This window comes from Rattus norvegicus, chromosome 18, assembly GCF_021556685.1.
Source record: "Rattus norvegicus strain SHRSP/BbbUtx chromosome 18, alternate assembly SHRSP_T2T, whole genome shotgun sequence".
Lineage (NCBI taxonomy): Eukaryota > Metazoa > Chordata > Mammalia > Rodentia > Muridae > Rattus > Rattus norvegicus.
In genome coordinates, this window is record NC_141551.1 from 31,063,850 (window position 1) to 31,090,050 (window position 26,201).

Consider the following 26,201-nt stretch of genomic DNA (forward strand, 5'->3'; position numbering starts at 1 on the left):
AACTGTGCGGAGTTCCAGTCTCCAAATCAGTTCTGCCTTGCTTTTCATCTGGGAGGAAATTGTAAATTTGTACATGTTTAAAATTCTCTAAGTAACTGAAGAAAACCTTTAAACTCTCCAATGAATTTGTAGTAGTTCACTGGAATAGGGTTATTGGGTTACTTTGGTGAGCCATCGAGGCACACACGTTTAATTACCATGGCACTTAAGGTTCTGTTTTGTTACCCTCCTCTCTCTAACTGACTAATGGAGTTTTGCCCATCTCTGCTCCTGGGCAGGAAGGTAGATCAGCAGCTGTCTTGTGCTAGGCTCTTTCCACTTCTAATTCCCAGGACACCTCTGGGAAGTACATGTTGTCCTTCTGCTTTGTAGATACTTGGACACTTGGAAAGGTTGAGTAGTTTGGCTGAAGGCAGAGAGCTAAGAAATGGGAGACCTGGGTTTGCATTTGCATTTATGGAACCCAGCAAGTCAAACCCTTGAAGAGTGTGTGTGTGTGTGTGTGTGTGTGTGTGTGTGTGTGTGTGTGTAACAGAGAGAGAGAGAGAGAGAGAGAGAGAGAGAGAGAGAGAGAGAGAGAGAGAGAAAGATGAAGAAGAAAAAGAAGAAGAAGGAGAAGGAGAAGGAGAAGAAAGTGTGAGAGAGAATATGTGTGTGAGAGTGGGAGGAAGGGGAGAAAAAGAGAGAGATAGAGAGACAGAGACAGACACACCCCAAGAGATTAATTGATCTGTACTTGAACATCCTGGAAATACCCTCTGGTTTTTTGTGCCCTTACTGGGTTAGTTTTTAGAATGCATTTCTTTGTTTCTAACTAACCAAATACCAGTTTTCCTTGAGGGACTTTTCCTTGCACCAACTTTCTGTCTCATTGTACCTTAGGACAGCGTGCGAATGTAGCGAAGTACAGTACCCCCTTCTCAAGTCCACTTCTGCCTCATGGCTGGGCTCTTGTGTCGTTGACCTGATACTGATGGAAACACTTGATGCCTTGGTCACAGCATCAGCAGATGTTTGCTAAGCACTTGACGTAACACACTGTCTTTTAACATCTTCTGGGTGGTGGCTATAATTAAGAGACAGAGCCTGTGCCTATCACTTGTGTGGCCCTAAACAAAAATAAACCCTTAAACTTCCACCCAGCATGTTCTTAATTTTATCATGTAAAAGTCAGATCATGCGGCTTGGTGGTTAAGAACACTGGCTGCTCTTCCAGAGGTCCTAGGTTCCTCACGGTGGTTCACAACCATCTATGATGGGATCTGAGCCCCTCTTCTGGTGTGCATATAGACAAGTAAATAAAATATATAAAAAATAAACTACAGAAAATTAAAAGGTCAGTCATTAGCATTTAGCCTCATGGGGAGAGCATATAAAGCACATATAAAACAAATAGACATATTTGTGTAAATGTGGCAGCTCATATTAAAGCAAAAAAACTAATAATACTTGGAAATATAGGCATGCTTACATCCGTCATCATCTAGGCACATAGTTCAGTTAATCTAAGGGCTACTGATCTTTGCTAAGAGGACGTTGGGCTTTCAGGAGGAAGCAGAGTTCCTTAGTCGTTACGTCCTCTCTTCGGTGGCTCTGCATGCTCTTTGTACACAGGTCCAGTTGGAGAGGTGCCTCTGTCTATAGCTCTCCCTTGCTTTGGTTTCCTGATCTTACAGCAAAGTAGGATATGGCAGAGTGGGTACCATAAATCAGAGTTCTGGGGCGCTCCTTACTAAAGACTGCATCAGCATTGAAATTTATCTCCTTACTCTTTTTTTAATGTCATTAGTTTATTTGCAATTTTTTTCCTAGTATAGGAGTTCAAGAGTTTAATCCAGTTTTCAGATTACATCTCTTAAACTTTCTTCATTCTGTTAAAGGGATGAATTAAATATCCTTATTTTTTAAGTAGCTGGTGCCTCATTATAAAGCAATGAACATAACTTCCAGATCCAAAGTACACAATCATCAAAGACACTGAACATGACAAGTTCTTCCCGGACTCTCCTCACAGTGGCTGCAGTGGAGCACGGAGGTGGTGAACCTCTGGGTACTCTGGGGAAACATGCAGCTGTTAGGAGTTCTGTGAGGGATGCAGAGATGGGAGGAAGGCTGAAGAGATGGCCGTACCACCCCACTGTCCTTTCTCCGTGACCTTGCTATTTAGAGCGGCCTTTATGTGAAGGCTTGGTTCTAGTTTCTACAGGGGACAACATCTAGATTCTGTCAGTTAACACGGAAGCCCTTCTGGTGACTGACTCGGACCCTGCTTTGCAGTCCCTTTCTGTCTGTCTACCTGACTGTTTCTGACTGTTTCAGTTTGTTTGTTTCTGTGAGTTTTTGTTCCATTTCTACTTCAGAATACCGTCCTGAGCCTGCCTTCTGCCCACAGCTCTTGTTTTCTATACATCCAAACAAGACTCAGACCAAGCAATCTCCCCCGTTTCTCTCTTTGCCCTTTGTGTTGCTGCTGTCCCCTGTGGCCCAGCTGAAGTAATATTCCACTTGTACTTCTGAGGCTGCCCCCCCCAAACCGTATCACAGTTAGAAATCAATAAACTAATATGTAGTCATAGCTATTTTGATGTGTATTAATGTAGGGAATTTGATGTAAGTAGAATTTATTCAGTTCCCTCATCTTGGGAAGAGCCGCACCCTTCCTCGTTTCACTTGATTTCATTTCCCTAATCAACTACAGTTGAGACTATAGCCCCAAACCCAAGTCTGCTGGTTAGCGCTGGCTCTTGCCTCACTTAGGAAATACAGATTCTGGGAATGGCTTTAGGAAATCACACAGGTGGATAAAGGAGTAGACATGATTTAATGTGGTTGGCGTACGTGCTTGGTGTACAGTCTGCTTTGGTGAGAGGAGAGGTGTTCCAAGTTGATCCTAACTAGATCTGGAAGAATAATAGGCCATTCATTATTGCAGTGACTCATAAAATATATCTCCTCCATAATATTCCAAGTAAGATCCACTCTCTGAGTATCAGCGCATCTCTTCCCACTGAAGGCCAGGATCCCCCCTATAATTGGAACCAAGCATCCTCAGGATACTTCCCTTCAGGTTAGCAAGTCTTCAGCAAAAGGGTCACATCTTTCTCAGTTACTGTCCGATGTGGTTGATCGCCACCTAGTGGGCATAGGCATGCATCACAGACTCTGGACGAATTCTTTCTTGTCTGGTTCCGAGATTCAACATAGTCTTCCTTGCTGATGTAACGGAGGGATTCAGGATGTAAAATGGCATTTAGCAAAAACCCTATCGCCTTTTCTCTCCATGTCTAAGTACACTGGAGTGGCTGTAAAATACTGTGTTCTGAGCCTGGGAATCCTTGTCTTCAGTGTGGTTTCTGTAAGAAGGACTCATGCTCTGAGAACTCTTATACTGTTGACTTGAGGCTTAGGGATGTGTTAGGGCTAGCATGTGGCTGTGATTGGCTCTTAGTTTGCTTCTAGTCACTCTTTCCAGGTCCTCGGTAGAAAGTTTTATTTACTGCTCCTGCTGAAGGTGGCTCTCCCTCAGCCTTGTGAGAACTGTCTTCGTTGATAGCATGAGAGGAGGTGGTCCCATATTAGTGCTAAGCACATTCCGTATACATCAGGCTCTACCTGGTTCCCATTAGTCAGGAAACTCTTACTGGCTTACTTAATCGCCCACCCACATCCAACATGGAGTTGGAAGTATTACCTTCAGTGAAGGCTGATGCATCTGTGGAGGTCTCCACTTCCTTCGGTCATTGTTCCTTCTGTGACTCCTGTTCACAGCCAGGCTTGAGCTGAACTTTGGAGAGATAACGGAGAGGCACCAAGGCACACTATCCTGCTTGGGTAATACTCACTACTTTAAGGCACATCATAGGGTTACATGAGCTAATGCCAAGTTTCTATGAAGGAGGATTTGTATAGTATTCATGAGTCGAAAATAGGTCAGATTTGTGTTAGTTAGAAAAGCCAATGGAGGCTTCTTGAAGGAAGACACTTCTGATCTGGAGGCAGAGTGGCAGGAACTGTGCTGTCCAGGGCAACTGGAACCAAGATCAGGAGGTGGCAGGTCACATCCTCAGGCTCTTTTAAGCCTTGAGAGGGCTTCTGGTCTCTTCTCTGGCTTTCACAAGGCTGACACAGTTTGATAGAGAACTTGCCAAGGAAGTAGATATGGGGAGAGCAGAGAGGAACCTGGGGCAAGCATATAGGCCAGTAGTAATATTCATTTGGGATACAGGGCCTTGAAGGCAATGGGAAGAACCGGCAAAACTAAGAGCCATTCAGTATAGAATAGACAAGGCTGGAGACAGTTCTTGTCCATGAGATTGACAAGCAGGTGTCAACTTCCTCGCTTTTGGCTGATCTTCTTAGAAAAAAGAAGGTTATATGGGGGGAGAGCTTGATTTTGACTCCTTAGAACTTCACTTATGGATGAAGAGGAAGAGTCAACAGCAGTCCCTGAGGACCCCTGTCTCTCTTTCTCAGTTCTCATGGTGGGTCTTCTCTGGTGGCGCTCAGGTACCTGTAAGCTGGCCTGCGCTGCCGTGTCCAAACAAGGCAGCACAGCATATTTTGGAGGCGACTGCCTAGGGACCCGAGACATCCTTTCTATGTTATGAGATGAAATCACTCAGGGAATGGCTTCAGAATCATTCCAAATGCAGAGCGATGGGGCGGAGGAGGGGAACCTTAGCAAGCAAGGCCTGGGGACTTTGGTGTTGAGCTTTCTGTAGCCAAGAGGGCAAATCCTAACAAGTTCTTAGCTTAGGAGTCTGCTTTTAGGAACTACGATCACCTTCTACATCTGGAGAGAAAGATGTGGCTAGAAATTCCTAAGATAGTTAGATGCAATTGAGTAACGTTGAGGGCACAGAAAGGCAGCATATCTACTGAAATGAAGTGTAATTATAAGGTTACCTTGAGTCCTTTATTATGTGGGTGTATACATGTGTGCGCAGTTACCTTAAGTTTTACCCAAGGAGGGAGATTCGATTGACTGTGCTTTCACTGATACAGTGAGATTAAGGTGGTTTCCCAAGTGTTTGGAAGACAACCACACACCTCCTGTTCTAGAGAAGCATCACCCTTGTGTTCAAGCCTCTTGCTTGCTTTGCACAGGGGTATTTGCTGAGATAGAGCTTGGCACGCTCCGAAGGAGAAGGGCACCTTCCTCTGGCCCGAGTGAGTAGAAGGTTTTGGGAGAAATTTCTCAAAAGTCCAGGTTTATAGCTACTTTCCTGTGCTTATTTTCCTCACCTCCTCGAAAGCCTTGTGTTTCTCGGATGCAGGCAGCGCTCATTTTGCGCAGCCCTGCCGGCATCCTGCCCTCCTGCAATGGCAGTTACACAATGTAAACATCACCGACTCTGGCTCCATGCTGCGTCTTATGCTGCCTGAACAGGAACCAGCAAGGTTATATGAGCAGGGACCAAGCACCCAGCCCAGCTCCGGCCCTTCATTCCTTTTTACTTGTGTGTTTGAGCCTTGTTTACATGGAAGTGAAAGCCCCTTTTGAGAGCTGTATGCCCAGAGTGATGATCTACACCAAGATATCTACTAAGAAGCAGTGATTTGAGTATCTTTACATTATATTGTCACCATTGTCCCAAATACCACAGAGGGGCTACATTAAGGGGGCTAAGCAGTATGGAGTCCCTATCTACTCCAGGGACCTTAGTTTGGGGACCTGATGAGTCACAAGTATACGGATTGCTGTTGGACATCCCCAGGCTCCGCCAGTGACAAACACTTTATGACTAATCTGGGGTCAGTTAACATAGCTAATAAATAGGTAACCCAGGATTTGAACCCAGGATCCAAAGCAGGCTGAGGTAGAAGCAAGAGTTTGGGACTGATCATTCTATAACTTGTGTCTTAGAGCATGCAAGTGGAGAAGAGTGATTCCCTTGAAAAAGCTGGAGGTGCCTCGTTTCAGGCCAGGCACAGATTCTAAGCAAACCAAACAATAGGTGTCTACTGTAGTTTCCCTGAAAGGCTTCTCTACTAGGTCCAAGGTAAGCTCCTTCCCAGGTTCCAGGCTCTGGAACCCTCATTGCATTCAGCTGTCCTCCCTGGACTCCAGCCCTGTATTGACTTCAGACAGCTCATTACCTCATCCTCCACCAGGCCCAGATCTAAGCCTCCCATCGGCTATGGGCCACCAGACAGTGAAATCAGGTTACCCTGTGCCTGTAACCTGGCAAGGCAGCACGCCTTTAGAAGGCCCCACAGAGGCCCCGTTGTTCCGTACAAGCTGATCCTTCATCCTTGTTGGCAGCTGCTGGCAGTGCAGCCTTTCAGGTGCACTCTGGGAGCATTCCCAAACCCAGTCTGCATTTCCCTCTCTACTTGGTTGAGGTGGGTGTCAGCATAACTCTTTCTCGTCCTGTTGGGGAGGCAGAGGATTGCTGTGCAGAAAGTGAAGTTGTCCTTGTCACGCACTCTGCTCGGGCCTTATCTCGTGAGTTCTGGTCCAGGGCACATCTGGACCAAGCTGTGACCGTGCAGTCACATTCACATTTGTTGTGCTGTGCTCCGGGGCTCCCGGGGTCCTTCTCCTCCACTTTGAAATAACTTCCTTTCGTTATTCTCTCTTGCCTGTCCAGAGTCTTGAGTTTCTTTCCTTCCCACAGTGTTCTGACTTTGAGGCTTGGCAGGAGTGAACTGTGCTCTGAAGGAGACCCTCTGTCCAAGAGGCCACTTCTGATCCAAGAGGCCATTCTGAGAGAAGCCTGGCTCCCCGCAGCTGTCAAGTTTGGACCATTTATTAAGGAAAGCGTCTGTACCAGGGAGGGATTTGGAATTGGATCCTGTGTTCTTTTCCACCCTAAGTGCCTCCTATTGTGTTGGAGAAGAGTGCTTTGCTTAGGACTCATGTCACCTGAGCTGTGGGAAGAGGGTCTGGGATCTATTCAGTAGCATGAACTCCAGACTGAGAACAGCAGCATCCCATGAGCCCCATGACCCTTTACTAACAGCTCTGGCATGGAGCAGACCCTAGGGCTGGGTTTGTATATCATGCCCCTTCGTCGTTTGTTCAGCAAACGCCAGGCAGACTGCAATGCACATAGTAGGAGAAGAGACAAGTCAATCAAATGATGGGAACCGGCAGTTTTTTTTTTTTCCCGGAGCTGAGGACCGAACCCAGGGCCTTGCGCTTGCTAGGCAAGTGCTCTACCACTGAGCTAAATCCCCAACCCCCAGCAGTCTTAACCTTAAGGGAGAAAGTGGAAGCAAAATAGGGAAGTGCTGAGGGTCAAGGATTCTTTAAGAAAAAGTTGTTTGGAAATTATAATGTAATCACCTCATTTTCCCCTTTCCTCCTTGTTTTCTCTCAAATTTATGGCTTCCTTTAATTACACGCACACGCACGCACACACACGCATGTGCGCGCGCGCACACACACACACACACACACACACACACACACACACACATGGGAATTTGGGAGGGTTGAAGAACTTGGGCCTTGTCTGTAGTTGGAGGAGGAAGCCAGGTGTGTGTGTGTGTGTGTGTGTGTGTGTGTGTGTGTTGTCGTCCGTCTCTGAAAAAAGCTATAGATAAATACCATATGACCCAGCTATACCAGTCCTTGGGCATATGCCCGAAGGACCTGGCATCCTGCAGTCTATGGCTACTTTTTCAACCGTGTTCATTGCTGCTCTGTTCCATAATGTCTAGGGAATGGAAACAACCTAAATGCCCTTCAACCGAGGGAAGGGATGCTTTTATTTAGCAAGTCACGTTGATCCGGAAAGCCAGAACCTCCCATCTTATTAAATCCAGGCCTCGTTACCAGTTGTGCCTCCTCTTCCCCTCCGCTGGGAGTTTGAACATAATGCCATTTCCTCTTCAATGTGGGAAGCCTGGATGGATGGTAATTTGAATGATTAACCTCATCTGCAGGAAGGCTGCATGTGGAATTAAGTTAAGCAGTCTTGTCTGTCAGGCCACTTAAATGTACCTTGGTGATTTTATGCCCTGAACAGAAGCCGAGGGCTCAGGAAGGATCATTAGCTTTTATTACTGTCTTCAAGGAAAGTTTAGTTTTTAAATTTGACAAGGGCCCCAGAGAGTCTTCATTATAGATACCATGTGTGGGGTTGGCTTCTTAGGAAAATCTCAGTAGAAAACATCAGTAGGGCTTCGTTCTTCTGGAGATTGTGGAAACTGACTCAGATGGAAATTTGTCAAGCTGTGGACTAATGAGATTGGGTCTGGGAGGGTCAGAGAACTCGGGCCTTGTCCTGTCTTCAGTTGTGGGAGGAAGCCAGGCACACTTAGGCCTTGAAACAGGGCAGCATAGACCCTTTCTGCTTTCTCTTTTGGATCCAGAGTCACACTTGGGGGCAGCTGTGCTGACCACATGGAGGGCTTGGCAGCACGGACCTGTAGGCTACAGGGAATGATGCTGTTTCTAATGTTGCTTCTGAGCCAGGCTTCCTCCCTGGTCTCCTGACGTGGCCATTCTTAGGTGTCACATGGAGATGAGATGACTCAGTGTGTGGTTATAGAGAGCAGACATAGGATTAAAACTTGTATTGAAACATGCATGCATGCATGTATACACACATGCATGCATACATACATATATACATACTTACAAACATACATACATATGTACTTCCAAACATACATGCATCCATACATACTTACAAACATATACATACCTATGTACTTCCAAACATACATGCATACATACATACATGCATGTATGCATGCATACATATATACATTGTGGTACAGGAAACGAAACCCAGGGCCTTGTGCATGCTAGGCTAGCACTTTATGACTGAACTGTATCTCCATCCCATAAGATTTGAATTGTTAAAGCAACTACAATAAAAAATATTAACTTCTAGAGCAAAGCAATACTTCACATATAAAATATTAACTATTTGTATAAAGTATAAAAGTATTGTTGTATAAACAGGTATTTACTATTTTGAGTTAGCATTTCTTCTATGGTCTCTGGAACAAACCTTGCTAAGTATATACAGAAGGGCTTAAAGGGCAATGGGGGCTGGAGAGGTGGCTCAGGGGTTAAGAGCACTGACTGCTCTTCTAGAGGTCCTGAGTTCCAACCACATGGTGGCTCACAACCATCTATAATGGGATCTGATGCCCTCTTCTGGTGTGTCTGAAGATAGCTACAGTGTACTCATATATAATAAATAAATAAATCCTTAAAAAAGTGGGGGGCAACGAGTAGAAAGGCCAATTTAATGTCAATAATTTGTTTTCCTCTTTTTCTTTTTTATTAGATTTATCTTCAGCAAAGCGGAAGTTTGCAGATTCCTTAAATGAATTTAAATTTCAGTGTATAGGAGATGCAGAAACAGATGACGAGATGTGTATAGGTAAGTCATAACCTTACGGAAGATGAGAACGTTCACCCCAGCAAGCCTCTTCCCAGGCTAGGAAGCCCGTATCATTAGTCAGGTAGAAATCCTGCAGGAAGAACACAGATGTATGGGTCAGGATGGGGCCTCTCCCTGCGCTGGCCTCCTCACCATTCAGTGGCAGAAGGAAGCTGGAGTTCATATGAAATGCTCCTTCCTACCCTCCTTCAGGGTTCTTCTGGCTGATCTTGTAAGCCTCCCCGTTCCCCACTTAATACAACCACAGCACTAAGAGTCAGTACAGATGCGGGACAGTGGATCAAGGTTACACAGTGTAAGCTAATAGACTAAGACCGGCACTATGTGTTAGTTGATTTTTCTTTTACTTTAAACCTAATTAGCATGCAAGCTGAACTTATCTCAAGTTCCTTCGTTTGAGTTTTGTTTCTTTAGTTTTTTTTTTTTTTTTAAATTTCATAGATTTGATCTCGTGGCTTTCCATTGTAGTGTGGTAACAGGTGGCTGGAGTCATGTAACTGTCACTGCCTGCAGGGCAGGAGCTGGGCTCAGTGGCTAGCTCCCTGCGTCACCACCTCTCTCTAGTTTCTTTACTGAGAGCCTGAGGTGAGCTCTTCTACATCGCCATGCTGCCCTGCTCCCCTCCTTCCTGTCCCTGCGCTCTTCTAGAGGCAGCCCTGCACAGAGCACTGGCCCGGGCAGCCCTGCACAGAGCACTGGCCCGGGCAGCCCTGCACAGAGCACTGGCCCAGTCAAGACTCACCACGTTGCTCTGTCTCACAGTCTGTTTTCTCCCCTTACCTTGGGCATCTTAGTTGATGCCATAAAGGAGCAAGAATTAAAAAGAAAATGGGGCTGGAATTGTAGCCCAAAGGTAGAGCATGTGCTTAGTGTAGACTCTGGGTTCAATTTTTAGCACCAAAGAATTGAAAATTGAAAAACCTAACATTGTTCATTAGCCCCTTAGTTTTGCTTGTTTGCTTGTCCGTTTTTTTCTGAGTCTGTTGCCAAGCAGAACACCAGGATTTGAGTATGAGCAAAGGCCGCTGGGCAGTACTGAGAGCAATAAAATGCATCCTTGTTGTAAGTCAGCACGGCCCAGGTATCTAATGTTCGGGGCTCTTTCACTAAGTGCCTGTTGCCTTCATGACTGCTGTGCTGCAGGCTGCATTCGATCAGTGAGTGGCTTCAGAACTCGAGGAGAAGGCACCCAAGGAGATGCCAGAGATGCAGCTTCTGTTGCCCGCAGAGCTACTTGTTTAGTTATGGCCCCTCCAGAAAGTTGGATTCTGATGCAGAGGATTGAAGGTTAAATCCTGGACCTGAAATCCACCAACTTCCTAGTGGAACTCTGCCCTTTCCTGCCTCAGGGCTGGGAGCCTGCCAGCCTCTCACCAGACCTGGGAACTCTCAGGAGCAGGCAGGTCTTTTCCTTGGAGAGATCCTTCTAGCTGGTGTTCCAGGTGCAATTAAGCCACATTTCTGGTCATCCTGCCTTTACAGTTAATGACCAAAGGATGAGGGAGTCTGAGGACAGCAGTTGACATTGGTGTCTTTGTGTATAAAGGGATTGAAAACTGTAAGTTTTTCTAGCACACCCATCATGATTGATATCTGTAAGTTGCCCTTGCACATCCATCGTGATTGATATCTGTAAGTTGCTCTTACACAACCATTATGTTGCTTTACCTCATGGCCTCTTTCTTTCTTCCAGCGAGATCTTTGCAAGAATTTGCCACTGTTCTCAGGAATCTTGAAGATGAACGGAGTCGAATGGTGAGTATCCGGGGCTGCACTCGGTCTCAGTCAGTTTACATACACTGAGAGAACAAGGAATTTGCTGTCAGAAGACTGCCTCTGGAGTACTTGGAGGCTGTGAACCTTTGTAGAATTTGAAGCTTTCTGTGACTGGTAAAAAATTACTAGTGCATATGGTAGAGTATCATTGTCCTAAAACCTCACTGTAGGACCTCACTGGGGAAATGGTTTAGTCAGTCAGACTCTTGCCATATGCATGTCCCCAGCATCTGTGTAAAAAGCTGGGTTTGGTGGAGCACACCTATAATCCCTATGGTTTGCTAGCCGGTCTGTCTGGCCAAATTGGTGAGTTCAGGTTCAGTAAAAGACTCTCTCAAGAAGTAAGGTGGAAAAGTGAATAATTTATCCAAGGAATAACATTGATGTCAACCTTTGACACACATGTACACACATAGAAGCATGTGCATGCAGCACAACACACACACACACACACACACACACACACACACACACACACACACACACACACACACAGGCTCTACCTTCTCCACGCCTTCTTAACCCTGCCCAGCGGCCATCTGAAGAAGGCATAACTGCTTTGCTCTAATCCCAAGGGACCTGCCATGTATGTGGCAGCCACATACATGATAAAGGGATGTGCCTGTGGGAGCTGCTCAGAGACATACTCTGCAGATTTAAGAAGCAGATGCTGACCTCTAGGTTCCAAAGCAGTGCTTTCAAACTAGTCTCTGCTGTGAAGTCCTTGGTGGGTGAGGGCCAAAGGGCGTTTCCCATAAGCCCAGGTAGCAGGAGTGAAGTCTGATCAGAAGTCCCCAGAAGGCTTTGCACTGGCTTGTACCTGGGGTGGGAGCTCATCTCCAGGCAGGCACTGCCAGATGCCAGGATGCCAATAATTGGAGCATTTTCTTTTTCCTTTTTCTGTAGCACTTGCTGGCAGCATGACAAGATGTCTCTCAGATGTTGTGTAGCCAGAGCCTGACCTGTACTCTCTGTAGTTCCTGAGATAAGTCCCATCCATAGCAACCCCATTTTCTAGATGAAGGTTTACAGGGGCCAAGTTGCTTGTCCAGGCTCACACAATTAAAAAGCTGTGCAATCTCCATTCAAATCCATATTGGCATTTTACCAACAGATGTGGGAATTTCTTTAAAACTCCCAAAGGTACAGAAGCCTCCCAAGCAGAGACTCCCTCTTGTGACTGCTTACTGTGGTTTGCTTGAACTCCAGTTGGACCATCAGTGGCAGTGGCAGGTGTGGTGGTGGGTAGATGGGGGTGAAAACTTGAGTGTGCACATGCTAACGCCCGAGAAAGGGAAATGGATCTTCTGATTCGTGGTCCTGTCAGTATTTGGGGCTGGGGTGTAGTAAGCATCTTGCTGTGGCCTATGGTAGAGCAACAATGATTGGATTATATCCCTGCAATTTTATTATTACTCTTGCTGTCACAAGCCTCTTCCTACCCTGGGAGAGCTTTGTCATCAGTTCAGCTCAGCTCAGCTGGGCTCAGCAAAGCTCCCCCACTTATGGGGGAACCATGGTTCTGTGGGCTATTTGGCCCTCCACTGTGTTATCTGAACATTTGGCTCATTCCTCAGATTCTGCATTTACCACATGTCCCTGGACAATTACTACAGGCATCTGTGTGGCTAGTAAGAGTGAGTTCCTTGTGGGCAGAGAAATGGCTCTCTGTATTCTACCATCAGTCCTGTTACTCCTTACTATCCACAGTCTCTCATTTGATAGATGAGAACACAGGTCTTGTTGAGACTAGACAAGATAGTGCTTAGAGTCCTGGATAAGGACTTGTCTTGCTTCCCACATGAGCAACGAGTGCTGGCGTATTCCAAGTCTCCTTAGGACTAGATCCTCAGCATGGATGCCTGCTGAAATAACTGGGGGGTGGGGAGGTACTTCACTAACACCGACGTCTAGAACCAGGACCAGAGATCATGTTGTTGCTCTGAAGTTGGCTATTGAGACGTGCACATGATCCCTTGGGGATTTTCACGTGCAACTGAGGTTGGAAACCACTTATTGACGGGCTCAGCATGCCTTTGTGAGCCTCAGAAACTTGCAAATGGTTTGTGGGAAAGACTTACCTGAACTCATTAAACAGCACCAGTTAGCAATTAAAACCAGGTAAGTTTAATTCTGTTGCCACACTGCAGTGTTAACATGAACTCTGCTGAGGAGAGTGCTTTCAAAATTAAGGAGCAGGCAGATGGGCATGAATACGGAGACCTACTCTTTTCAGTCCCTCCGATTGTTCAGTCAGTTCTTCACTGTGTCTGTCAAGAGCCTCTGGCATTTACTGTGCTGCAGTTGTGAAAGGCATGCATACGACTTAGAGAAAATAATGCTTTGTTGAAGTGAGATTCCTGAAATAATTAGTTGAGAGACATTTGAGCAATGAGCAAAAATCGTAAAACATTGCGCCACTTTAGAGAAGACTGTAGAGCCTTAGAGCCACAACAGTCTAGCCCCTCATTCTTTGGGTTAGGAAATTAGAGCCAGAGAATTTATATGTTTTGTTCATGTTCACACACTTGGCAGCTTGTCAAGAAGTCATTCACTCACTCTCTTGGTCATTCAGAAAATGTTTGAGTGTGCCTTTGTTTCTGATTTCTTCAGAGCTTTGGGACGAGTGGCTATTTACAGGGTGGTGTATGTGTCTGTAGATAGTACTGAACCAGAAAACTACCTGGTGTGTCTGTTCTGAAAGGCTGGTTTTATACACAGCTTCTCTGAACTATGGTTTTGGAGGTCAGGGAAGGCCTCCACAGAGAAGCGACCTTTAAGCTGAAACCTTGATTGCAGTCTGTACAAGAACATCAGTGGGGAAAGCCAGAGGTAAAGGTCCCGAGGGAGCTGTTGGTGCCTTTGAGGTCCATTGTTAGGACGGTGCATCAGAGTGTGGGAATCCATGGCTGAGTACTGTATAGTGCAGTTGGAGGCAGAGGTCTCTGGCCCCAATTAATTCCCTAAGGCAACTCATGATGCTCGAAGGGTCCTTTCCATAGGTGTCCAAAGGTGTTTGGTTTTCAATGGAAACTCATTACTGGTGTACATTGCCTGAAACTTGGGTGAATGGTGAACTGAAACTTGAAACCTAGACTGCCTCCATTACCAGGTCCCTACAACCAGTAAATGTTTGCCTACAATCAGCACTCACTTCCTTTAAACCTTGGAAGGCTGGGGTTGAGAGGATTGGGGTTCCATGCTGTTCTGGGCTCCACAGTGAGACCATCTTCAACAATAGCAAACTCTTGACAGGACGATGGTCACATTTGGACATCCACACAGATTCTCTATACAGACACTGTATATACACTGTATATACACAAACACTGAGGAGTGTTTGTGGAGGAGCTGCTGTAAGTCATTACTAACTTGCCTTTGCCCCTTCCCCTCTGCTTTTCTTCATCAGATTGAGAATGCCAGTGAGGTGCTCATCACACCCTTGGAGAAGTTTCGCAAGGAGCAGATCGGGGCAGCCAGGGTGAGGATTTTGCAAACTGTTCATGTCTGAAAACCGCAGTGCTCCCCTTAGGAAATCTAAGAGCAGTATACTCTCTAAAGACCAGAGAGCCAGGCTCCTCTGCACTGTGCAAGTGGCTGAGGTGCATCATCTGTGGCCACTGTCAGCCACCATCCTTGTGTCTGCTACCTGATTGTTAGGTGCTAGTTCACAATCCACTCAAGGTAGAGGCATCGCCTCCATACTGGGTGGCTGTGTGTCTGGACTGCTGACTGACTGGTCAGCCTACTCACTTCTGTAATTGTGAGAGTGGAGGAGGGCCAAAGTTGCATTTAAGCAGAGTTATGAACTAGGCTTTGGGACACAGGAACTCCTCATAAGCCTCACTAAGCAAAGCACATTTATTTATTTGTATGTGTGTTTAAACTTATGCCACAGTGCTCATGTGGAAGTCTGAAAACAACTGTCACCATATGGGAGCTGGAAAACAAGTTCAGGTTATCAAGGTTAGTGGCCAATGCCTTTGAACAGTTGAGCTATCTTGCTGGCCCTCAGCTCATTTCTTGTTATGTACTGAAATGAGCATACTTTTGCTCTCTTTTTTGATTCTTCAAGAGAAACTGAAAAAATCAGAGCCTTCAGGGAGATTTGCAGTGGGCAGAATACATGTCCTTAGTTTCATGACTGCAGGCTGCTTTAGCTCAGAGATTACTATTGTTACCACAGATGTAGACACACAGAAACCAAACAGCCAAATGTTTCTTTATAATTTTAATTTTTGGAAAATTTTTTTTATCATTATACTCTGATCATGGTTTCCCTTTCCCTACCTTTCCAGATTCTTCCCATTCCCCACCCACCAAATCTATACTCTTCCTTTCTCTCTCCCTTAAAAAACAAACAGGCAATTAAAAGACAAAACAACCTTTCCAAACCACAAAACAAACAAACCAGAATAAGGACAAAACGTACAGGAAAAAAAAAAGCCAAAGAAAATGCACATGAAACACCGGCAGAGACACACACACACTTGCACACTCAGAAATCCCATAAACAAAATCAAAAGCAGAAGACAAATTATAAAAACCACCTGTCAGTTGGAAAAAAAAGCCCAGACTAAACATTATGAGACAAAAAACAAAATAAAGCAAAGCCAACCAACCAAAAAAACAAAAACAAAAACAAAAACAAAAACAAAAAAACAAAAACAAAAGAAAACAACAAAACCTCCCAAAACCCCAAAAAACAAAAAACCCAAACCTTCCAAAAGTAGTATTGAGCTTCTTTTGTGTTAGCCATCTAGTGCTGGGAAAGGGGCTTGCTCTTAGGTGTGGTTCATTTCCCAGTGAGACCCTGTTGGAGAAAACCAATTCTTGTACTGTGTTATTAGAAGAGGGCAGAAGGAAGCCTGTTCCCTCTCCTTGAGTTAAGTTACTAGCTAAACTAGCTGGCTGACCTTCAGCAGAGTTATGATGAGGTCGCCTGCAGGGAAGATGTCTTCATCGTAATTAGCAGCAGCAAAAGACTGTCTCACATTTTCCTGTATTCTAGCATTGTGAATGAATTCACAACCCCATTTGCAGTGGGGTTGAGGCCACACTACACACTGTAGGTTTTACTTTGAAAAATGACTTGGAGAGCTCATTAAGAGTTTGCTTCTTCCTCTCCCTGTAGTCCCCTCTGCCTTCCAGCTGTTTTCTAGAAATAGGCTGATTACTGAAAGGGATAATACTTGATCGAAGCTTTCAACGGATATTTGGCTGTAGTTTGAAAGAAAAACTGAGGAAGGATTTTTCTCCTGGCTCACAACAGATTTGTATCAGTTTAAGTGTACATTTAGGAAGAAAGAAATACACATTGGTTTTGTTTGAGAAATGAAGGAACACATAACTTGAGGGAAGTCTTCTGCAAAGATTCTTGTCCAAGACCGAATCTTTCTGTGTTTTCTGAGAATGTATGGCCAGTGGACTCTCTCAGTGGTCCAAGGAACATCCCTCTCTTGAGTGACCTGGGCCTGTGTTTTCCTGTGTCCAGATACACATGGCAGAGGCTTCTAAAGAGCTGTGGTAGAGGGGCTGAGTGAGTGTTTACAGGGGTGGTGTATGTATCTGTAGACAGTACAGACTGCACGTCATCTTCAGCTACTTCTGCACCCCCCCCCCCTTATTTGTATGGTTTGGAGATTTACCACAGTTACGAGGGAGGATAAACACATCTCCCTCTGGCTTTAATGTCACAGTGATCCTATGACAGGAACATGCACCTTTGCCTTCTGGTTGGGTTGTGTGTCACTACTCGATGGTTTCCAAGGCGTACTGAGTCTCCTAGTCACAAATCATTAATAATTAATTTTGATATTTGGCGTGATTCCTCATCCTTCTTCCTTTGTCATTTCTTGTTTTATTTTCCAAGATTTCTCCCTCTCTACCAATACACACACACACATAACATTTATATCGAAGGCTTATGTTAATTTAAGAGAAAACAAGCAAAGCCTAAAGACAGCCCAGAGAGCAGCCTCAGAGACACCCAAGGCAGGCTTGTTGGCTGCTTCAGTCGATGGCTTGTTCCTGAACTCTGTCTATTTGATGCTAAAATTACTTTACTCACTGTCTGTTCTTTGCTGCTGCTTTTGTTGCTATAACAACCTGTTGCACAGGGGTCCTTGTGAAAGCTTCCAGGAAGGAGAGTTTATCTTAATTTCTTTGTTGTCGTTTTGATGAAATACCCTGACAAAAGGAGCTTAAGGGAGAAAGGGTTCATTTTACCTCATACTTCCGGGGTACAGTGCACATGAATCATGGGAGTAAGAGCTTGAGGAAACAGTCACAGCCAAGATATAGGGAACAGTGTATCCTGCTTCTTCCCCTCAGTCCTTTATACAGTACAGGGTCCTACTCTGATGGGCACCTCCTGCAGTGGAAGGGTCTTCCCTGGTCCGTTCACGTAAGCAAGATGATCCCCCATTGAAGCCTGTCTTCCAGGTGATTCTAGATTTTGTCAACTCCACAGTTAGCACTAACCATAACAAGGCCCCTATCAATTCTTATACTAAAGTGTGACCCCAGATCTCATAATTGTGGCTTTAAGTTTATGTTCCTGAATTGAGCAGGTTGGCCTTTTCTGCACATAAGATAGAGTTGTAATGCTGTGCTTTGTATTGAAACAGAATAGACACTTGGGAGTAGTGGTTAAGAGTTGGCCTAGAGCGAGGCTGCTTGTTCCAAATTTCACTTCTTCAACTTGCCTGTGAACCCGAGGAGGTTTCTAAGCCTCCACATCTCTTATTTACTCATCTTTAAAAGGGGATCATAAAACTTTACCCCATAGAGTTCTTAGGAATAAATGAGTGAATTCATATAAGGCACTTAAAGTAGTACATATCCATGGCTGTTTGAACAGAAGGACAGTGTTCATCATTCAGTCATTCTACGGTGGTTATGACATAGCTATACACGAGTCGTTAAGAGTAGATGAGAGGGGCTGGGGATTTAGCTCAGTGGTAGAGCGCTTACCTAGGAAGCTCAAGGCCCTGGGTTCGGTCCCCAGCTCCGAAAAAAAGAACCCCCCAAAAAAAAAAGAGTAGATGAGAAAGGCTGAAGGGTTGGCTCAGTGGACTAACATCTTTTCTTTCACAGAGGACCCATTGGGTTGCTCACATTGGGTCTGCCTGTAATTCCAGATCTAGGTAGGGTATCTGATTCCCTCCTCTGGCATCTGAGGGCACTATATTCACATGTAAACCTCGCCCCCCACTTAAAAAATAAAACAAACACATGATAATATATGTGAGAACCCAGCAGTTAGGGTTGGTGGATAACAAGCAGACATGATTGTTCTGGCTAAAGAGGAAGGCATTGGACACAAATCTCTAATTCCAAGTTGTGGTATGTGCTCAGGGAGGGTTTCTTTCTGCAAGCTGATATGTGCAAGTTAAATGTGGCATTTGATGAGCAGGAAGTAGTTGTGGATGGCAAATACCTTACCATCATCATTATTACCACTGCCAACCACCATTACCACCATTACCACCATTACCACTATTACCATCATTACCACTATTGTCACCATTACTACCATTATCACCATTACCACCATAACCACCATTATCACCATTACCACCATAACCACCATTATTACCATTACCACCATTGCTGTTACTGCCTCCGGTGAGAATAGCAGCAGCAGCAGCAGCAGCAGCAGCAGCAGCAGCAGCAGCAGCAGCAGCAGCCCCCACTATCACTGGCTTCATCACCTCTTATTACAATTATCACCATTACCACCATTGTCTCAGCATTTCGGTGGTGGGAATAAAGCACCATTTACAAAAGCAACTTGAAGAAGAAAGGGTATCACCAGAGGATGGCAGGGAAGGAATTGGAGGCAGGGACTGTAGCAAAAGCAATGGAAGAGCACTGCTTACTGCCTTGTTCCTCGTGGCTTGCTCAACTTGCTTCCTTGGAGCACCTAGGACCACTAGCTTAGGATTGGCACCACCGTCCACCTCAATCAAGAAACTGTTCTGTAGGCTAATATGATGGTGGTCTTTTCTCAATAGAGGTTCTTTCTTTATAAATGACTCTAGTGTGTGTCAAGTTGACATACAATTTGCCAGTTCAACCATTATCACCTCCACCAATCATTACCTATTACACTATTACCACCATCATAGCAAGTGCCACCACCATTACTATGACAATTACTACCACTTCCGGGACCATTAGTATCACCACCAGTACTGTCAGTGGCCTCTGTGACTTCTGTTATGACACCACCATTACTGTTGGCACCTCAGTTATCAACTCCTCACCAGCATTGGCATGCCCTGGATGTTGTTGAATCCACTCAATCCAAGTGATGCCGTGAAGAGCCACTCTCCTTATTTTATTGCAGAGTTGTGATCTGGAAGATGGAACTTGAGTGATGGTCTCGTCTAGTCACCCTGTGTTTGTAGAGAGAAAGTTGAGCCCTAGAAAGTGATGGTAGTTGCTTAGAATTTGCCGCTCTTGAGTAGTAATCATACTCCAGGATCCTGTTCTTTATCTGCCCCTCAGCGACGTCTCTCTCTGGAGGGTAGAAGACTACCCTGAGTCCTACGTGCCTAAATAATACACTGCCCCACCTTGAGATTATAACCGTAATGTGATGGTTAATATTGACGGCTAACCTGGCAGGGTCTGAAGCCTCCAAAGAGGTAGTTCTCTGGGCATGTCTGAGAGGGAATTGCCTGATTGGGTAATTGAGGTGGGAGCACCAATCCGAAGTGTACACAGCAGCGTCTCCTGGGCTAGGATCTTGGGCTGCAGAAACGTGAGAAAGCTAGGGTCTGGATAAATGGTTTAGGATGTACTGCTCTCACAGAGTACCAAGGTTTGGCTACTGGCACCTCATGTTGGGCAGTTTACCATCTGTAACTCCTGCTGCAGGGGATCCTTGAAGTGGAAACTTAAGGGTTCTTTGGAAAGTCAGTTGGACGGTGTTTTGCTGGGGCAAACACTCAAAGGAACTTAGCTGAAGCAGACACAGGAGAAGACTCGTGAAGGAATGCTTCACTGAAGTGGATACAGGAGAAGACTAAAGCAGACTCATGGAGGAATGCTTCACTGAAGCAGACCCAGAGAGAGGATATTTTGCTAATGCAAGCTTGTGAAAGAACTTGTGATGAAGGATTCTTCGCTAAGGACAGACATGTATTGATCTGCCTTACGTTGTGCAGTTGAGCTGCATTTGTTGGGACTCCATGGAGAGAAATATACCCAAAAAACTTCTGGTGGTGTGTTGCAGTTTCTTGCTGCTTCATCGGACTCAGGCTGATTGGCATGTGATGTCACCTGAGACAAATGCACGTGCTGAGGCAAGGCCTGTGCTGGGGCAAGACCCACTGAGAACATGTGATGTTTGGAAGGTGTATAAAAAGGACTCGATGGACGGTGATGGAGGCTGAGTTAGGCTTGCTGGTACGTCCAGCTATGCAATGCTGGGTCTCCAGTCTTCACTGATCTTCACTTCCCCGAGAGAGGCAAAGCTGAGAACTCCTGGCATTCCTCCTGGTCCCTCCTGCTGACTGGCGCCTAGGCTGAGGCCTGGCTGTCTCTGCTAGGCAGTGCCACTGCTGTTGATTAGTGTTCGCTCTTCTGACACTGCCAGGCTGGTCTGCTGGAGCTGTCTGTGAAGTGTTTGCAAGCAGATAGAGCTGTCACTGCTTACCTGTGAACTGAACTGCTGACTTTCAGACAACACAGGTTCACCTCCGCAACCCCTGGTCCTTTTCTTTTCTACTACCTCTGGTGGGTGGTGGGCTACAAGGGAGCTTAAAGCATTTAAGAGCCATAATCAAAAATAGGTTTAAAAAAAATTAAAGTTACAGATCCTACTCCCTATTCTGGCCTCTTTGGGTACCTGGAAGTCAGGTGCACATTCACACACACACACACACACACACACACACACACACACACACACACACACACACAGAGGCACACATTCAAAATAATAAATAAATACTGAAAAGTAAAAGGGCTGGCGCTGAATCTTGGCAGTTAAGGGGTCACACACCATTCGTCCAGAGGACCTAAGTTCAGTTCCCGGCATCCACCTCAGACAGCTCATAACAACTTGCAAGTCCCATTTTAGGGCTTTGAACTCCTACCTAGGCTTCCAAAGGTACCACACACACAGAGATGCATATAATAAAGATAACATTTCTCCAAGAAGAAAAAGAGAAAGCCAGCTGAGCAGCAGCACTGGTCTCCCTCAGTGTCACTGACTTGGATGCAGTGTGACCGATGCCTCAGACTCCTAGCACATGGCTTACATACTTGCTGCAATGGAAGTGGGCCAGAATAAACCCTTTCTTGCTGAGGTTGCTCTTGTCAAGTGTTGTGTGGTAGCAGGGAGACAGGGTGCTGGCATACTGTGTTTTAGGGCTTCCCCTTGCTGCTGTCTTAGTATGCGGTTGAGTGCTTTTTCTTTCCTTCTGTCTCTGCTGTCTTCTCTAATTATGGCTATCCATTGACCATGGACTATGGAAGCTCAGTCCCCTGAAAGTTACAACATACCAGTGACTCATGTCTCCTGGCCTTTTCTAAGCTCTGGCCAGTGGTGCTGCCTGACCCTAGGATGTCTGTGGGGTTGCTGGCCACTAGGCTGGTGAGAGCAATTATGTGATATGAGCATTGAATGGAGTTGGAATCTAGCTCCCAGCTTGTGATTAATGGACAAGAGATGCTTGCCCTGACCTTTCTCAGACCTGGAGGGGAAGTCTTTTCTTTATTCATGTTTGCTTGCTTGAGTATGAGCAGGCTTTTAAGCCAACCTCAGATCCGTAGGAATGGATTCATGTCTGCTAAGTGGGTATATGATCATTTTCTGCTCTCTGTGATGCTTAGGATCTTGCTGTTGACCAGATAAGCAAGCTTGCTTGGGAGAACTTCTTGGCTCAGAGCCTTCTGCCCTAAGGCATTAGCACTGCTGGCTCTCTTTTCTGGGGGCCAATCCCCTGCCTTCTCAGGAGTTTAGCAGTTCTCAGTTTATGTCTCCTCTCCCCACTGAGGTCTTTCCCAAAGAGAAGGACTTTTCCCAAAGTCCTTCTGCTTTCAGTCTTTCTTCGTTCCTTGTTGTTGTTATTGTTGTTGTTGTTGTTGTTGTTGTTGTAGCTCTTGCAGTATCTGTCATTATATTGCTTATTTGCTCCCTGGTAGTTGTGTTTCTCTTCCTACTAGAATGGTTCCATCATGAGAGAGGAGGAGTCACTGCCCAAAGCAGAACCCGGGACAGTGACTGCTCATTATGAATTTGTTAGCTGGATAGAGATGGCTTCTTTATCTGGCTGGAAATACCTTTTTCTTACAGGCTTTAGAGTTGTACAAACCATCTATCTCCTTTGGGCCTCAGATGAGTCAAAAGCAGGACCAACACTGAGTTAGAATACCTGAGTGACTGTGTTGGACTGGAATGGCTTCCTAGCCTCTGGCTTGCCCTGCTCACTAAAGCGTGAAGAGCAAGGAGACAGCCTGTGACCATGTCTCAAGTGGGCAGAGCGTGGGCAGACAGTGCTAGCTTGACGTCAGCTCTGTCATTCTCTGGGACATTTTGCAAATTGGCTTCCTTCTGAGTTTCCTTATCTATAAAATAGGGAGTAAAAATAGAACCTTAGTGACTCAAGAACTTGGCAGGGGAACACAGGTTGACATGTATATTGTTAAATTGTTTTTCATCTCTAGACAATAATTTAAGCTAATAAAAACTTCTCAACCAAAGGAAAGAGTTTTTTGTGTCCCATCTCCTTGACTCCCGTTGACATGGGCCATGGCAGGTTTGTACCATGTCTTCCCTGCTCTCCAGTCTGTCCCATGCCTGTAGAGTTACACTCCCTGGGTGTCCCTCTCCCTCTGTTCTCATCTCAGGCCCCATCAGTGGGCAGCAGAGATGCTTCTGCGTTTGGTCTGGGGTTGCCTGCCTGGATGTCCATCTGAGGAACACTCATCATTGTGAATAGTGGGAGCGGTCAGTGGAGCACACAGAGGTCCAGAGGGATCCAGCCACTTCACCCCAGTAACCTCCTATTCTTTCTCTTCCCCTTGCCCATCCCCAGGAAGCCAAAAAGAAGTATGACAAAGAGACAGAGAAGTATTGTGGCACCTTAGAAAAGCATCTGAATTTGTCTTCCAAAAAGAAGGAATCCCAGCTACAGGAGGTAAGAGATTACTGAGCTCTTGCATGATATTAGCATGCGTGGTACATATGGTCCTGTGGTATTTGTGAGCCAGTGCCTGGATTGGAGGAGATCTGAGGAACTGCCCTGAAGCCTCCTCCAGGGCCTCACCCTCCTTGCCCCACCCTCTTCTGTGCTTTCTAACCTGCTAGTGGCAGAGGAGCTCCGTGTTGCCCCCTGCCTTCTGATTGGCTGTGCCTCTTCCTTTCAGGCTGGAGTCTGTTTTGCTCTCCTCTTGCCCTTGATCTCAAGGCTGCCCTGTCGCCCACCTAGGGCAGTCTTGACCCCCTGCCTTGTATCAGTGACTTATAAGACTGGCATCTGAGATACTCTGGTTAGGTTTCCTTAATAATAACATTTTATTGTTTCAATACAGTCTTTGATACTTACCTTTTTCTCCTTTTAGTTTTAACAGTATCTTACTTTCATACATGTATTTTAAGCATTGTTAATCTTTTTTAAAGAAAATATTCTTTGATTGAGCATGGTGGCAGAAACCTGTAATACTAGCCCTTGCTAGGCCAAGAAAGGAGAATTATGAGTTCAAGGCCAGCCTGGGCTACATAGGGAGGGACTCTGTCTCAAAAAACAAGGGGTTAGGACTGTAAGCTTACAGAATGTTAAGAAAATAGGTCGGTTGGTCTCCAGCTCCACCATAAAAAAGAACAACATTCTCTGGCTTGCTCCTGGTTTCCTTGGATTTTAATTTAAAACAACACAATTGAAAGTTCTTTTTAAAAGTAGTTGATTTGGAAAGAAAACTCAGCTTGGCATCTGGTGCTGCCTCTGTTTTCACTGTTTGAATCCATAAGTCTGTGAGGGAAGCTGTAAATGGGCAGCAGCATGGAACGATGCTGCCATCTAATGGACAGTGATGATATTTAAAAAAGCAGTGTGTTCAATGGCACTCAGTTTGCACTCAAAGTGATATTTGTTCTTCAACTAATATTTACTGGATACATCTACGGATGCTTGTTCAGGACATGGATGTTTTGTTGGAGTTAAGCAAAGGGTCTGCTATGGTGGAATCACAGTTCTGTAGAATTTTGTTTTCAAGAAACAAAACATAATTGCTTGATAGGTCAATCTGGGGTGCGCATGTGCGTGCGTGCGTGTGTGTGTGTGTGTATGTGTGTGTGTGTGTGTGTGTGTGCGCGTGCGCGCTCGCGTGTGCGCGCATGCACGTGCCTCAGTGTGTGTGTGTTTGTAGACACAGTGTATGGCATAGTACTCAGTAGCTTACCATTTGTCTTCAGTATCATGCTGTTTGATTTCTTTTAAAAAATTTCCTCTGTGTACTTTTCTCCTTGCGTGGTGTATTCCTTAGTTATTGACTCAGTCTCCTGTTAAATTCTGTCTTGTTTGCAGGCAGACAGCCAAGTGGACCTAGTTCGACAACATTTCTACGAAGTGTCCCTGGAGTATGTCTTTAAGGTGCAGGAAGTGCAAGAGAGAAAGATGTTTGAGTTCGTAGAGCCTGTGAGTAGCCGTTTTTGTCCATCTGAACTAGCCAGCAGGTACTGATGCTGCCCACTCCATAGGTGGGGTTGAGCAGCCCACCCCAGCCCAGGGCTGAGCCCTCTCTTCAGGGCCGAGCCCTGTCACTTTGGCTCCCTGGACCCTTCCCAGCATGGGAGTGTCCTAACTCTGGCTACCTGCTGCTATTTGATCTGCAGAGGGAACATGCGAGTGGGAGTCTGGGGGGATGACGCCCATGCTGCTGGGAAATAGTCACCGTCTAACCGATCTGCTTTGACCCACCCTTCCCACAATCCAGATGTAGGAGTAATTGTAGGAAGCAGGGGGACGCACTGCAGTGACCTCATCCTGCCCCTGCCTCAGAGCCCCTTCTAACCAGTCAAGTTGGATATAAGGTGATACCTCACAGTACATTTGTCCTAAGCAAATAAGACAGCACAGATTAGGTTCAGGGACCATAAAGGAATTCAGACTTGGCCGGTGTCCCACTGGGCATGAAAGAGTGCCCTGTGGGCAAGAGTCTGACCTTTAGGTTGTCCCGTCATTGTTATGGTTTCATTCAGCTGTGTTGCCACTTTGCCTACAGAGGCAGCTGTACATGGGATCCACACAAGGAAGACTTCATGGTGACTCCAGGCCAACAAGAGCCTCTCAGATCATTGCTGTTTTCAGATGTAATTTAGCCTCTGTTAGCCTCTGATAAGATCTGACTTTTCCAGGTTGCCTACTGAAAATCCACAGAAGGTCAAGCTCATCAGTAACCTGCATGGGACCTCACAGGGCACACTCCTAGGTGGGAAGCTGTAGGTAGTCAGCAGCCACCAGGGGAGAGGGTGCCAGCTCTTGTCAGGCCTCTGGTAGATTGCCCACACAATTATCCAGTCAGTGGATAACTCTGACTGACTCAGTAGGGCGTGTGTGTGTGTGTGTGTGTGTGTGTGTGTGTGTGTGTGTGTGTGAGACATGAGGTTGGGAAAAAGATAGAGAAAGGGACAGGGGAGAAGTTGGGAGGGGTGAAGACTGGACTTTGTCAAAATGTATTCATGTATGAAGAATTTTGAAAAATTTAGCCATATAAAAGACCTTTCTAGGTTTTTTTTTTTTTTTTCCAGAGCTGGGGACCGAACTCAGGGCCTTGCGCTTCCTAGGTAAGCGCTCTACCACTGAGCTAAATCCCCAGCCCCTAAAAGACCTTTCTAAAAAGTAAGAAATAGTATTCTTAGGCAACGTATGGTTATTTTGGTGAATATTATTCCAGCTGGCCCATCTGACTTTTGGGTTTGATCATTTCAGTAGGCATATTGAGCCATTAAGATATCATACCTAGGGTTGGGGATTTAGCTCAGTGGTAGAGCGCTTGCCTAGCAAGCACAAGGCCCTGGGTTCGGTCCCCAGCTCCGAAAAA

General features: G+C 45.6%; 1 protein-coding gene and 1 pseudogene across 1 annotated transcript in view; one reads left to right on the forward strand and one right to left on the reverse strand.

The window, feature by feature from the left end:
* Positions 1-1,872: 1,872 nt before the first annotated feature.
* Positions 1,873-2,067, reverse strand: Cox7c-ps2 (Cytochrome c oxidase subunit 7C, pseudogene 2; annotated as a pseudogene).
* Positions 2,068-9,251: 7,184 nt separating this feature from the next.
* The window catches only part of Arhgap26 (Rho GTPase activating protein 26), a gene marked incomplete at its 5' end in the record, with an annotated part of 285,967 nt that continues 269,017 nt past the window's right edge, over positions 9,252-26,201 (forward strand). The window contains 5 exon segments of the mRNA NM_001395140.1: positions 9,252-9,347; positions 11,062-11,123; positions 14,554-14,625; positions 23,198-23,299; positions 24,686-24,796. Of these exon segments, the coding sequence (NP_001382069.1) occupies positions 9,252-9,347; positions 11,062-11,123; positions 14,554-14,625; positions 23,198-23,299; positions 24,686-24,796 (443 nt within the window).